This window comes from Cavia porcellus, unplaced genomic scaffold (assembly GCF_034190915.1).
Source record: "Cavia porcellus strain 051 isolate PalLab524CR breed Dunkin Hartley unplaced genomic scaffold, mCavPor4.1 scaffold_9, whole genome shotgun sequence".
Lineage (NCBI taxonomy): Eukaryota > Metazoa > Chordata > Mammalia > Rodentia > Caviidae > Cavia > Cavia porcellus.
Window position 1 is genome coordinate 41,942,036 of NW_026947492.1, and position 14,583 is coordinate 41,956,618.

A 14,583-nucleotide genomic window follows, 5' to 3' on the forward strand; every position below is an offset into this window, starting at 1 on the left:
GCTGTAGTTGAAAAGGAAAGCTAATTAAGACACGGTTCAGGAAATTAAAGTCATGAAAAGAAAGAAATTTCCAGGGTTCAAATTATCAGGCTATTTATAATGTCTGTATTCTAAAACAGCTTTATCCCATTCAGTATTGCTTATCTCTTCCCCGTTTACATAATCTTATTTATCTGAAGTTTTCCAGAGTACTTTCAAGTAGAACAAAAAGCAGCTACAGGAACTCTGATTGTCTAGAATAGTTAGAATGATTAGAATTATTAGAATTAACTAGACTTTCTCCTACATAATGGTTTGATGGGGTCGAGAACAGTGATGGAGAAATGATCTCCATGCCTATATACCAAACATTTAATTCTTTAGGTTCATGAAATACCTACACTGTCAATTTAATGCAGATCAAGGCAAAATAATCCTTACTACAGAAATAATAGTAACTGGTAAGGTATAAGAAATCAGTGTAAGACGTAAGAAATCAGTACTATTTTACAGTATTCCTTCTTTACTGCTGATTTTGCTGTGGTTTCAGTTACTTCCAGTTGACCACGGTCTGAAAATATTAAGTGGAAAATTCCAGAAATAAACATTCATAAGTTTTAAGTTGCAAGTCATGTTCTGAGTACTGCAATAAAATCTTGCACCATCCCACACCTTCCTGCCTGGCACGTGAATCACTCTTTTGTCCAGTGCACTCATACTGTATTTTGAACTTACCCATTCCCTAGTCTCTTAATAGCTATCTGGTTATCAGATCTGTCATGCTAACAAGTGCTTGTGTTCAAGTCATCCTTAGGGAAAAGCTCAACCCCAAGTCACAGTGTCCTTCCTTCCCTTCATTTCACACTGTTGGCACTGTGTCATCACATATTTTCACAAGAGGAAGGGTGTACAATTCCGTATTTTGAGAGACAGAGAAAACATTTATATATATTTTATTGTAGTTTATTGCTGTACTTGTTATATTTTATTGTTTTTTTTTCCTCTTACTATGCCAACTTTATAAATTAAATTTTATTTTAGGTATGTATTCATAGGAAAAAAACCCCAGAATATATAAATGTTAGTATTATTCCATTTCAGGCATCTATTTGAGTCTTGGGAAAATACGCTTCTCAGATTGGAGACAGGGACTCCCTTTTAATTTATAAGATGTGGAACACAAGTCATAGCAAATATGCTCATTAAATAGTTAGATGTGTAAACAATGTAGTTTTCTTGAATCTCATAGTCACCCCATAATACTCTGTACAGACACTGAGGCTGGCTGAAGGTGTCAGTGCAGCTTCTTCAGGGAAGCCCCGGGCTGTACTACGGTCAGACTTTTCCCTCCCATATTACTGGATTTGTTTTCCTCCGTGCTGAGGTTAGGGGGAAACAGTTTTTGAATCCTTTTTAACATTCAAATGATAATGTTCCTCTATGAAACACTGTTCTCATTACAAAGGACTAATAGGTGATTAGTGGGCAATGACAGACAAGCTATCACTTTTGGATGTTTATCTTCCTTCTTGTCGTTAATCTTTAACCAGGTTACCCATGTGTTGCAGATTATTGCTCTATTTATGCTCCAGGACAGACCTCTTTTTTCTCTATCACTCGCACATCTTTATTATTTGTTAGGAATGTTTCAAGGGAAATTTCCTTTTAGGACTCATCTGTGCGTGTATGTGAAATGACTGGGGCTGGTTTCAGGGGGCAGAGGATTTTGGCAAACCATCAATGTTACTAGTGGTCTAGTGAAAGCCTGTGCAACAGCAGTAAAAATGTAGGTATGATGTAGCTGTATTCATGTTTACTCTAAGGAGTTAGAATATTTAGCATACTACCAAGTAGTTACATCCGTGGTCCTAAATATCAGATCCCACTTTCACTTAAAACACACCCACACCCACACCCACACACGCACACTTCTTATAAAATGACTTTACGGAACGAAACAGACAAATATAAAAAAAGTTGCCTAATGTTCTGATTTAATTTCAAAATTATAATGAGTATTTTCTTTACGATCAAAAATATGCTTCATCCGTTGATTTCTCTATATTTATGGGTACCCACCTGCGAGACCAGCAGTACATCTTGGTGGTATAGAGAATTCCACCTCTGCCATTTAATTGCTCACCATCTGCAGCCCAGTTACTTAACTCTGTGTGCCCTGGATGGTTTCTGCCTCTGTAAAATGGGTATAAATATTACATTTTCACACTGTTGTCATAGTATTTAAATAAGGTATGCATGTATGCATAGGCTTACAGTGTTTCACACTAATATTAGCATTTTCTTTCAGCACCATGGTTAACGTCAGATATTTTGGGCTTGGAAAGATCCTTCATAAAGCCAAGCTGTGTGTAATTAGATGAAGTTCTATTGGAAGGAATCTAAATAGGAGCCTAAGCACAAGGATAACGGAAGAGAGGTCAGAACCCCAACATGGGTTGAGGGGCAAAGACTACTTTGCCTTCTCCCAAGGTTGCTCAACAGAGTGCTGACTCTGCAAACAGAAGGTCACCGCACATTCAAGAGGTCACCTTTCAAGGGTCCCAGGAGCTGCGGGCCTATTCTGTGCCAGCTCTGACCTCCCACCCTGAGTTACGCCTCAGACGCGCCTCTCCCCTGGGCGTTCGGCGGTTTTCCCAACACGGCCCCCGTCCTCGGATCCTCGGCCCCTCCCTCCCCTCCGGATCGGCAGAGGGGGCCCTGGCGCCCCTGCGCTGGCCCGGCCCTTCGTCCGTCCCACTGCGCATGCTCTTGGCGCGGGGGTGGGGAGCGCCCGGCCTGAGACGGAGCCGGCGTCCGGCGCGGGTCCCTCGGGCTGGGGCTGCCTGGGTCTGAGGCCGGCCACGCAGCGGCGGCGGGAGAGCGGGCACCGCCACGGCGGCGTCCTGGAGACCCCCGAGCGATGGAAGCGGCGCCCGCGGCGGCCAAGGCGGCGGGGCTGGAGGAGCTCGGTGGGTCCGCGGGCGCGCGGGGCGCGGGTGGGCGGTGGAGGCGCGGCGGGGCGGCCCTCGCGTCCGGGCCCGGCTTGCCTCAGGCTGGACGGGGAGATGGGCGGGCCGCTTGTGTGCGTGTGTGCGCGCGTGTGGCCTCTCGAGTTATGGGTCTGGCACGGGTTCGGATTGAAGCCAGCGAAGCGCTCCCCCTCGGAACCCACGGGCTGGATCGCGGAGCGTTGCTGATGGACGCCGGGCCCGCGCCCGCGCGGGGACGGGGCGTGCGACCCGAGGCCGGGCGGGGCCGAGGTGTCAGGCGGGCGGGGGTGGGGTGTGTTTTGGGGGCGGGGAGCTGCGCTCGGTGAACACGTCAAAGGAAGGAGGGAGCCTGCGCTGCGTGTCACCGTGTTTTCCAGTGATGCTTTAAGGAAGTTGTCATTGTTCATTTCAAAGCGGCAGCTCACGAGCAAGGCGTCTGGAAGTGAATTCTTATTTTTACTTCCTGCCCCAGCCTTACGAATAGGCGGTGAGGGCCAGAATGAGCAGCAGAGACCTGTAGCTAAATTCTCTTGGCAAAGTTTACCAGTTTTCCTTGGGTCTGTTCTCTTAGCGCTGGGAATGTTTATGTTTGCCGCTGTCCCAAAGAAAGCGGAAGTAAGGATCAGGATGATACAACAGTTGTCTTCCCAGTTATATGCACTCTAATTAGACATATTTTAAATTCCATGCTCAAGATTAAACATACGCTTCGCGGGAAAATTTGAATTTTAAAAAATGCTGTAAGTAATCAATAGGCAGATGTTCCAGTAACATTGTTCAGGGCACTTTGCAGTTGATTTCTTTAGAGGCAGAGTAATTGTAGAAAAGATACATTTAATATTTTATTGGATGGTTATTGTGTGTAGTGTGCTAAGTGCATCGCTTGTGCATGATCTTTAATACTAACAACAGGCCAGTGAGGCGATTTCTATTATCATCCCTTTTACGCAGATGTAGAAATTTCAAGCACATGAATGACAGACCCGCATATATGTGTGAATCAGATTCATTAACAATCTGTCCTAGTGAAGTTGTGAAGAAATGGGTTTTCTCATGTATTGTTGGTGGGAGCTGGGTAATACATCTGTCTTTAAAATGAACATGTACTTTTACCAGAAGTTTTATTTCTAGAATATTTCCCACGGAAATGTCATGTAATAAATATATATGCCAGCATCGGTAATAGAGAAAAGCTTGTAACTATGTGAATGGAAGTTGTTTGTGTAAATTGTGGTTGAATCATAGTCATCTATTACTTAACCGTTTTCACGCCTAAATCTTATAATCTGAGCAGCTACTTCGAAGATAACAATATGCCGTAATTGACTAATGTTAATTTTGTATTGTTTTGAAATTCTGTGTCGTTTTTATTGTTTTTAAAATAAAATGTGAAAAACTTCCTATTTATTAACTGAAAAGGGGTTTCACTTTATTTCAGTTTTTAAAGCTGTGTGTGTTAATTCAGTATATTCATTAAACTCTTGGAGGCTTGGGGTACATTGTGAAGGAAACAGATCAAGACTTATGCTCCAATGGACTATACATTTAGTACAGAGACAAATGATAAACAGTAAAGGCATTTAGTTAATACACACAATGTTAGGTGAAGTGGTATGAAAAAAACAGGGAAATCAAGTGTGCAGGTAGAGACAGTGACATAATCTGACTCAGATTTTTAAAGGATTACATTGCCGTGTGAAGAATGGAGCGAAGAGGGAAAGGTAGAAGCAGGAAGTTATTTCAGTGATTCAAGAAAAAGGACATATGTCCTTTAATAGTGTGATAGTGTGGTAAAAACAGCGAGACTGGAAAGGAATGGTTAGATTTTAGATATCTAAGAGAGAGCCAGCATGGTTTCCTAACAGATGGATGAAGATTGAGAATAAAATAGAGAATGAAAGACTCCAAGGGCCTGAATATCTAGAAGGAAATTGTCATTATCTGAGACATTAAATGTGTACAGTATTTCATGTTTTTCTTTTTATGGGAAAGAATTGACTTTCCTTTGACTGTGGGCTTGAGTTAGTTAACTTGCTTGTAATTAGAAGTGTGGTATGACTTCAGCATGAGGTATAAAAGACTTCGGTCCCTCCTGCTTACTGACTTTTAGGATCTTTGAAGACAGCTGCCATGTGGAGAGGTTACTCAATAAGCCCAAAGGAAAGATTCATGCTGCATGGCAATGAGATCTACCAGCTAGAGCTATAAATTTGTTATGAAGCAGTAGATAACTAGTACATGGGGGGAGTCACAGAAGGAGCAGGTTTGGTGGTGAAGATGAATTCAGTTTGGGGCATGTGAAATTTGAGATGTCAGTTTAGTTATCAAATTATAATTGTTGAGGGAATTAAATTTATGTCTAAACTGAATGATCTGGTCCCAATATAGAAATTTAGAAGTCATCAATATATAGGTAACATTTAAAGACGGGACTGAGTGGAAGCATATGTGTGTGTGTTTGTGACATATAGGTATGTTACTACTAAGAACAGTCACTTCTGGATGGCAAGTTAATTTTTAGTATCGATAATGTCCTTTATCTGTATGTTTTCTGATTTTTTTAAACAATTATCAAGTAGTACTTAATTTAGAAAAAAGGAAGTTTAAAAATGTGGAAAGTTCTGGTAGAGACATTGCCTTAAGCTTAGGTTCTACACTTCATTTCATAGGCCAAGGTTTCTTCCTGTACATATTTTTCTACCTCTTATTTGAATACTTACTCTTATTTCCTAGTTAGATTTTAGTTTATAGATTTAAGTGACAACACTTTTATTTTTTATAAAGAAACTATTTGTACTTTCTTATAATTTATCCATTACTAAAATCCATGTGATTTCCTTTATTTTCTGGTGTAATGAAAGTAACACAGGTTAGTTTTACTCTTCACATTTTCCAGAGCAATACAGAAAAGGAAATTCATGAGCTTGTTGTTCTTTATATTATTGTTAATTTACATTATGGTATAGTTCCTTCCCTCATTTCTGTTTAACTTAAAAATGTTACTGCAGTCATATTGTGAATATACATTTTTTCCACTGAGAATGTGACATACATTTTCTGGGTTTACTCAGATCAGAACCATATTTTAATGTCAGTGTACTACTTTATAAAGTAACCATAGTTAATTTAGCAATTTCCTGATTGTTGCACATTGAGGTTGTTTTCAGAGCTTTATCAGTTACAATATTTCATTAACATTATTATGCAGATATTCCTTTCTTCCCTTCCTAGTTTATCAAAATGGGGTAGAGGAAAAAGTAATAAACGTTTTAAGACTTATTGCTAGTTTATTCTATCTACAATTTGGAATTTAAGTTGAATTTACACTAAGGAATTGTGATTGAGACAACTGTGCAATGTAAGACAGCCTATGACTCTACCCTTGATGTATACATGTGTTTTATACATCATGAATCGTATGTGAAGTGTATAACAGTGAATCAAGGTATTAGTTCTTATTTGTGTATAAATCCTCTATTTGCGAATAGAAGTGAATGTGTCTAGAAGTTTTTGATATCCTTTGCTTAACAGTATTTTACTTTATAAAGCATTATTAATTTTTATCTATATTGGTCATAGCTTTTTTTAGACATGCCCAGTTTAGTATTTGTTAAAAAATTACAAGACATTGGCAAAAGGTAAAAAGACTTTATGTGTAGTATACCTTGACTTATGTAAAATTTTACTACTTGGAAAACGTTCATATTTTACTTCCTATGTTTTCAACTGCTAAAACTTTACTATGTTGGATCTTCAAGTATTGTCTCTTCCACTAGTTTCGTTTCTTGCTGGCATAACACAATTTGTAGCCTATAAATGCTCAAAGTTATAAATTATTATTAAATTATAAATTATCTAATTTCTTGTCAGAATGATACTTAAAAATCCTATAAAGTACAATTTGTTTTTAATACATCACTATTTAGCAAGAAAAGAGAACTGTTATTATTGATTAATTATGTGCCATAGACTTGCTTCTGGGTTTCATCGCAAAAACCCTGTGAGGCAGAAAGTTGTGGTCTCATTTTACTTGTGAAAAAATAGGCCCAGAAAAATCTGTTTAAGATGTAGCTCAGATGATGTCACTCTTGTGCTCAAAACTTTCCAGTATGTACTATCAGGTGCAGTAGCCGCTAAGTATGTTTAGATATTGAGCACATGAAATGTGATTTGTCCAAATTGTAATATGCTCAAAATGTATTTTCCTACCAGATTTCAAATTCTTAATATGGGCAAAATTGTTGATTACATGTTGAAATAATATTTTGGATATATTAGGTTAAATAAAATATTATTGACATTAATTTTACCTGTTTTGTTTTAAAAATGAGGTTCCTAGGAAAGCTTAAATTAAATTTGTGGCTTGCATTATATTTCTGTTGGAGAGTACTGTTGTAGCGGTTTCTCATGTCACTGAGAATCACGGTCCAGAAGGCTGAATACCATCTGTTTTCTGTTACCCCTCTGACACGCCTAGGGCTTCCCACACTCTACTCCTTTTCAGCTATTCTGCCTCCTTGCTGGTTGTTGCTGCTGCCTGGATAGCTCTCCTGGAGATAAGTACTTCACTCACTCTGTACCTCCTTTAGGTCTTCCTTAAAATTCCACTTTCTTAGTGAGGCCTACTTTGGCCTCACTACTTACTTTAGGCCTACTTTCTTAGTGAGGCCTAAAACTACAGGCTGTCTTGTTAATCCCTGTTTTGTTTTAGAACTGAACACCCTATCACATCTATATTTTATTCACAGTCTTGTCTCTATAAATAAACTAAAAAATAGAATTTGAGCTGATGGGGATAGGGAGTAGGTGCTTTATTTTTATTTGTTTCAGTAATTGCTCTATTTAAGCATGCAATAGTGATTAATATGTAAGAATTGGGGTCCAGTAATATTTGTGAAATTGAATAGAAAATAATTGTAACCTTTTATTAGGGAAGCATAGAGCTCTTGTGTTGAAGGACTGTTATCCATTAGATATTGGTAAGAAGCTGATGATAGTCTATTGAGAGGTTCTTAACAAGGATCAGTAATTAGCAAGATTTGGCAGGGCTTGTATCTGTGTCCTGTAGTATGCGCTTCCTGAATACTGTGTGCATAAAAAGCATTTTAATTTGCTCTCCTTAGTCTACCCTAGTAAATCAGCTAAGCCATGGAAATTTACTATGCCAGGAAAAACTCATCTTTCTGAGAATGCCATAGGAGTTCATAGAGAGTGTGGCTTAATTCCTTAAGCCAACTCACTATCTATATCTGACTTGGCAGTGTAAAATAACCCAGTGGAGGGATGCTGTGGTAACTGGTGCTGTCTTTCTTGAACCTGAGCCAGAAACTTTTCATGGGAAAGGGTCTTTGGTTCTTGACAAGGCTTGTATGAGAGTGCCTTCCAACTTAATCTTCTGCTGTTTAGTACTTGCACCTTCATTTTCAGCCACGTGAAACTAACTAGTTTCTTAAGAGGCAGTGTATTCAAACCTGAAATGTTGATCATTGCATCATGACCAATGGCAATGCTAATATTCCAAAAAATTGAGTTAAATATAAGAAAAAATATTACTGCTTGCCAAAATTTAGAATGCACTACAATTTAGCATTTTATTTAGTATGACCTGGAGCATCTAAAAGGTATAAGTGACTATTTATTAATAAATATCATTCTACTACTTAAAGATGCAACTTCTTCAGCACAAAGATATTTCTCAGATATTTTTAGTTGCCTGTATTTTAATTTATTATTTAGGTTTGAGAAATCATACCATTGAAGCTAATATTTAGTTCAAAAACCTGGTCACTTTATCTATTCTTAGTTTACTTAAAGAAAAACATATTTCTTAGTATGCAAAGGTGCTTCAGTAATGTATACTAAAACTAGGAGGGAAAGTTTTAAAATTTTTTCTCAGCTGCTTTAAAATTTAAAGACATAAGTAGAACTTAGTTAACAATGTGGAACATTGCATACTTCTGCTTTAATATTAAAATCAAATCAATATATAATTATGTACCTCTTTAATTCCTAACATTGCTAAAAAGTATTTTTCTCTTAGTTTCAATTTTTTAAAATCAGCTTTATAATTTCATTGTGAGAAGGTTAAAGAAACTTCCTGAAATAATTATATGTTATTAAGATTTTTAAATATAGGGGATAAAAATGGATTTAAAACAAATATGTATATGAAAAATATTTCCCACAGTAATTATATTTAATGTTTCCTGGACAATATAACATTGAGAAAAAGAGTAAATTTAAGAACTAGGAAAAATTGTAGCCACAGGATGATAATTACTAAACAATGTAAGGCTTTTAACAGTAATTACAGCCTAGTCATCTTCTATGTAGGAATGTGAGTGAACATGAAAATGGCTAACTCCAACAGAAGGAGAAAGCATTTCTCCCAGCTCTCAGAAGGAACCAGCGCTCCCAACTCCTTGATTCCAGACTTCATGCCTTTAGAACTTATGTATTTGTTATTTAAGCCATCCATTTTGTGGGACTTTCTTAGGCAAACTGGAGCAAAATGATGTGATGGTTTTTAACATGTGTTATCAATTTATTTTGCACGGAGTACAAGGGAAAGAGAAATAGCACCCATTCAAACAAAAGATGGGTTATAGTTTAATAAACTGATAAAGTAACTATGAGATAGTAGATGTCCCCAAGATGCATTATGGGAAAACACTTAATTTTCACTGTGTATAGGTTTAGGCTATGCCATTTTTGATACCAAAAAACAGATACAAACACTATTTTTAAATTTTTATTTTAAAGAGAATAAAACTAAACAGAATAAAACCAATCAAAGCAAGCTAGTGTAAGTGACACAGGACTTCAAAACAATGGAAAACCAATAATGGTTAATATAATGCCTTGTCTTCAAAATAGCTGCAGATACCTTCAGACATAGTAAAAATCAAACAAAAGAGAACAGAATAGAACAATAAAAACAAAACAATGAATGCAATAAAGAACTTCAAAAAAAGACAGTAATAAATCTAAAATGGCAATACAATATACCATCATCTTTGAAATAGCTGTCCATGCCATCCGATATAACAAAATCAAACAAAACAGGATAAAACCCAAACCAACAAAACAATGAAAATAATACAGAACTTCAAAGCAAGATGATAAGGAATTAACAATGATTACCACCTTCAAAAGGAGAGCCCCCATAGATGCTACATTGTATACTGTTATCCTCTGAATAATCAGACTACCTGCCTTAGACCTGCACAATCAGTGAAACACTAAACACTATACGCATTAAATTGTAGTTTACCTCAGTATCTATCATCATAGTCTATGTTTTTCTGTATCAGTTGGTTGCTTAGTGGGACATGAAGGGTGGGCGTGGAGGGGGGGTGCTGGCTCTTCTCACTTCCCAGCCTGTGCACCTGAAAGAGCTGGCATCTGGTTCTCTTCTCAGTGGCCTGAGCAAGATGCCAGTTCACAGGAAGGGCTTGCTTGTTGGTGACTTCTTGTTCTCTTGCTCTGTAGACTTCTTGTTCTCTTCTCCCATAGTCCACAAATGGCGCTAATTCATGGGAAAAAGCTGGCATCTGGCTGTCCCCTTAGTGGCCCTTGCATGGCACTGATTTGCAGGGTGGGCTTACTTCTTGGTGATTTCTTGTTCTCTTCTCCCACAGTCCAGTACAAACACTATTAAATAATCTATGTAGAATATTCTGAGCATGAAATTGTAAGAAAAACACCAAAAGGCAAAAATTAAGGAATTTAAACCACACAAAGTCCTCGTTAATTTGGATTACATGATTTTGGAACTTTTGATAATTTAATGAATTTTAATCTCTGTATAACTTGCATTATTGGAGGAAGAAATGATTTAAGAATAGGTTGTTTAAAGCATTTCTCCCGTGTTGTCTGCCTCAATCCCAGTTTCTAAGCATATCCTCCCACAACCTGTAAACTCAACAAAGAACACAAACCTTCATAAACTTACTCTTTTAGCATCACCAGGAAACCAAGGAAACCACAAGCTTAAAATTATCTGTAAGCAGTGAAAGATGGCAAATTGCCACAGAGTCCTTGTTGCTATTGTAAACACAGAGGGGGACTCTTTAGGTTCTCTTTGGAGGAAAGGGTAGTTTGAGAGTGGGAGGAAGTACAGTGAAATCTGTAGGAAAAAAGAGCTAAAGTGTGTTAAAAGTGTAACAGAGGTCAAGCCTGGAAATTCACAGTTCATAGGTCTGAGAACAGGAAAGTCACCTGAATGCGAGCAGAACTGATAGAGCGGCCTTGGCAAAACATTGCTTCTTGAGAATGGAGACAAATAGAGCAGTGCAAGTGCGCTTCAGATTCCTAGCATTAAATGGAGAGAGGGCTTTTACCAGGGAAATGAGGGATCCTGTAGAATGAAGCAGAGCATGATATGTGTAGCTTACTCTCCAGTAGTTCACTAAAAATATTATGGGTTTAAGAGACAAAAATATGTGACAAAATTTTGAAATTAGTAAGTTTATAAAGAAATGGTTTTTTTTTTTTTGTACAATTCTTGCAAATTTAGCTTAACATGTTCATGACGGGGCTATATTTTGTCTTACTGCTGGGCAGCTCTGGTTTGAAGTCCATCATCTGTTGTTAAATAGCAAACTCCTGGTGGTTCAGTCTGCCCAGTGGGACAATTGTGCATGTACCACTGATGGTTCAGGCCAGCAGACAATTTGTTACCGTAATTTTTAAATTATTCCAAAAAAACGTAAAAAGTAATGTCAATTAGGCATTTCCAACTAAATTATTTAGTTATTACAGTTTACTTTTTTGTAGTTTACTATATGAATTTGGATGAAACAAACTTTGCTTTTTTAAAAATCTTCTGTACTTTAGACCCTGTAATGTGCATCCATGGTCTCAACAAATTTGTTCCTAATGAGTATTACAAGACAGACAGTAGTGACTAGTATTGTCTTTTTTATTGATAGAGCAGAATCATGCTAAAAAATTGATAAGTGAATGGTACAATTTGATACTGAAATTTTAAACATTGGAATAGCTTTATAATTTTCTTGAAGTATTGGAAAACATAATTACTGTTTATCTTAACAGTAGGATGTGAAGCTAACTGGAGATGAAAATGTATTTAACTATTTCTTGATATTTCTCATGCCATAATTCTTTGATCACTTACCATAAATCTTATGTAGACCTATCTGAAAGAATTTTTGCATTGGGTACCTAACCTTTTTGCTTTCTACTGCATAGCCCAAACAATATTCAGTAAATACGTCTAGTTGTTTCTTTTTAAATATACCATTTAAGAAGTTAGTTTTGCATAAACCTGTATTCATTGTCTCATGAAATTGAAGAATAAAATCACAGACAAAATGAAGAAGTTAGGGTAGTATTTGTTGGAAATAAGGAAAAAAAAGGTCCTGATGAGTGACCTTTGTGAAGGACTTCTGGAAGAAGCACATGCCCATGTGCTTTCATTTTGAACTTATATAGATAAACAGTACATGGAAACTTGTTTTAAACAGGTGATTTTGTGGATTTAGGGATTAAAAGAAATTAGTTATATAGCCTGTTTACAGGAAACAGAGTCATTAAAGAAAAACAACCTGGTTACTCTGCATTTTTTTTTGTTTTTTCTTTTTTGTACCGAAGTTGAACTTGGGACCTTAGGGTTGCCCCCGTGCTAGATCCCAAGCCCTACTCTACATTTCTAAGTTTTCTAGGTCCAGCCAGAAAGTTAGAGAGGAGCTGTCTGTCAACTAACTTAACATACTTTGTTCTAGGAGGAAAGGTCCTTCTTATCTCCCCTCTTACTTTAACTTTCATCCTTTGTTCCTGTGTTTTCTTTTACACTCATAAGCTTACCCAGGTGTTTGAAGTAGCTCTTAACCTAGTAAGCTATTTTCTTGTATTTAGCCTGTCCCTGTTACACCATAACAAAAGGAGTTAACAGGAGAAGTTGAGATAGATAACTAAGTTATTCATAATAGAAATAGTAAAGATAAGTAAACCGCATTTCCTGTATGGTAAATTCATTTATACAGCTTTATCCTGATTTAAAAATAATATTGAAGTATTTTTTTTTTCTTTTTTGAAGATATGGATGTAATGAGGCCCTTGATAAATGAACAAAATTTTGATGGGACATCAGATGAAGAAAATGAGGCAGAACTCTTGCCTGTTCAGAAGCATTACCAACTTGATCACCAGGAGGGTATTTCGTAAGTGTTGAGGTTTCTGTTTGTTTTCTTTTGTTTCAGTATGTATCCTGTTATCTTCTACAGGCAAGGTATTTTATGAGATACTTCAGGAAATGTAAAGATGAATAAAAAAATCTACCTTCAAAGTGTGTATAGTTTATTTGCAAGGAAGAAATACATTTACTTTACAGAGTATTGTGTAGGAACTATTACAGTGATAATTAATTGCTGTAGATCCTGAAAGAAGTAAGATCTGATTGAGAGGAATAGGAATGTGAAGAGAACTGTCTTCTGAAATGCTGAGAAACTAGGTGTTTGATATGCAGTGAACAAGTTATGCAGAGCAAGCAGAAGACAGTCATAGGAAAGCAGTGTAATATTTAAAAAAAAATTTTGCCTTCGTTTACAAGTTCTTTTTCTTATAGTAATTTAATGGTTAAGCAAAGTAATATATCCAATGAACAAAAATTATAAACTGAAGAAAAACCTTAGCAAACTTTCCCTTACTAAGTTTGAATTTTGTTTTCTTTTTCCTACTTTTATTTACTTCATCTTGGTTAAGAGACCTCTTTTAGTTGCTTCTTAGAAACTATTCTTAGGTTAAATCCTTAGAGAACTTACAAGATTCCTTCTCTTTCTTTTAAATTACTTTGCTGTGTGAAGAAGCACTTTCACTTAAGTATCTTGTTTAATCTCTACAATGCTTATGTCCAAAAATTTTAAGTAGCAAAAATACAGAGAATGAACTCAGAACCTTGCGCTTACCAGGCAGGCACCTGAGCCAATGATCTAACTCTTTGGCCCTGGAAAGATACAATTTAAACCAAGCCAAATGATAGAATGGAAATGTTATTTGGTTTGTTGCCTGCAATGATTTACATTTTCCTTCTAATAGTAAAAATCATAGTCTAAATAAAATGTTTACATCTTTTTTTCAGATTTATACAAACTCTTATGCATCTTCTTAAGGGAAATATTGGAACTGGCTTGTTAGGACTTCCATTGGCAATAAAAAATGCAGGCATAGTGGTAAGACTTATCTTTGTAAACTCTAGTTAAGATGTAATTGTTAGCCAAAATTCCTATAAGCCAACATCTGGCCTCTTCAAATATAACCTGGTCAAGTGACATTTAGATTATCAGTTACCTGTTGTATTGATAAAATTATATGAACCCTATAAGGTTTATATTTATAAAATATCTGCTATTCTAGTGGCCTAGTATTTTAGTATAACAAAACATGAGAATTACTATTTTCATTTCTATTTAATTACATGTTTATAATATTTAATGTTAGGTTTAAGTAGCTAAATTGGTAAGATAGAATCATACCTGGTTGTCTTAAACACTACCTGAAATAGTTTCTATATTGTTTATTAATTTTCCCTTTGCAGATGACAGTCTAACCATTTTGTCCAACAAATGATTTTTTCACTGTAAAATGATAGTCT

The 14,583-nt window shown here is 36.6% G+C and overlaps 1 protein-coding gene across 2 annotated transcripts in view; it reads left to right on the forward strand.

The window, feature by feature from the left end:
• Positions 1-2,739: 2,739 nt before the first annotated feature.
• The window catches only part of Slc36a4 (solute carrier family 36 member 4), a 52,080-nt gene continuing 40,236 nt past the window's right edge, over positions 2,740-14,583 (forward strand). Inside the window, exons 1-3 of one of the 2 annotated variants that reach the window (XM_003468569.5) lie at positions 2,740-2,948; positions 13,030-13,153; positions 14,071-14,161. In XM_003468569.5, the coding sequence (XP_003468617.3) occupies positions 2,900-2,948; positions 13,030-13,153; positions 14,071-14,161 (264 nt within the window). In that variant the 5' untranslated portion in view covers positions 2,740-2,899. Of the gene's footprint in view, positions 2,949-3,377; positions 3,710-13,029; positions 13,154-14,070; positions 14,162-14,583 lie in introns of those variants that run through there. The other variant, XM_063256263.1, reaches the window with a different exon arrangement.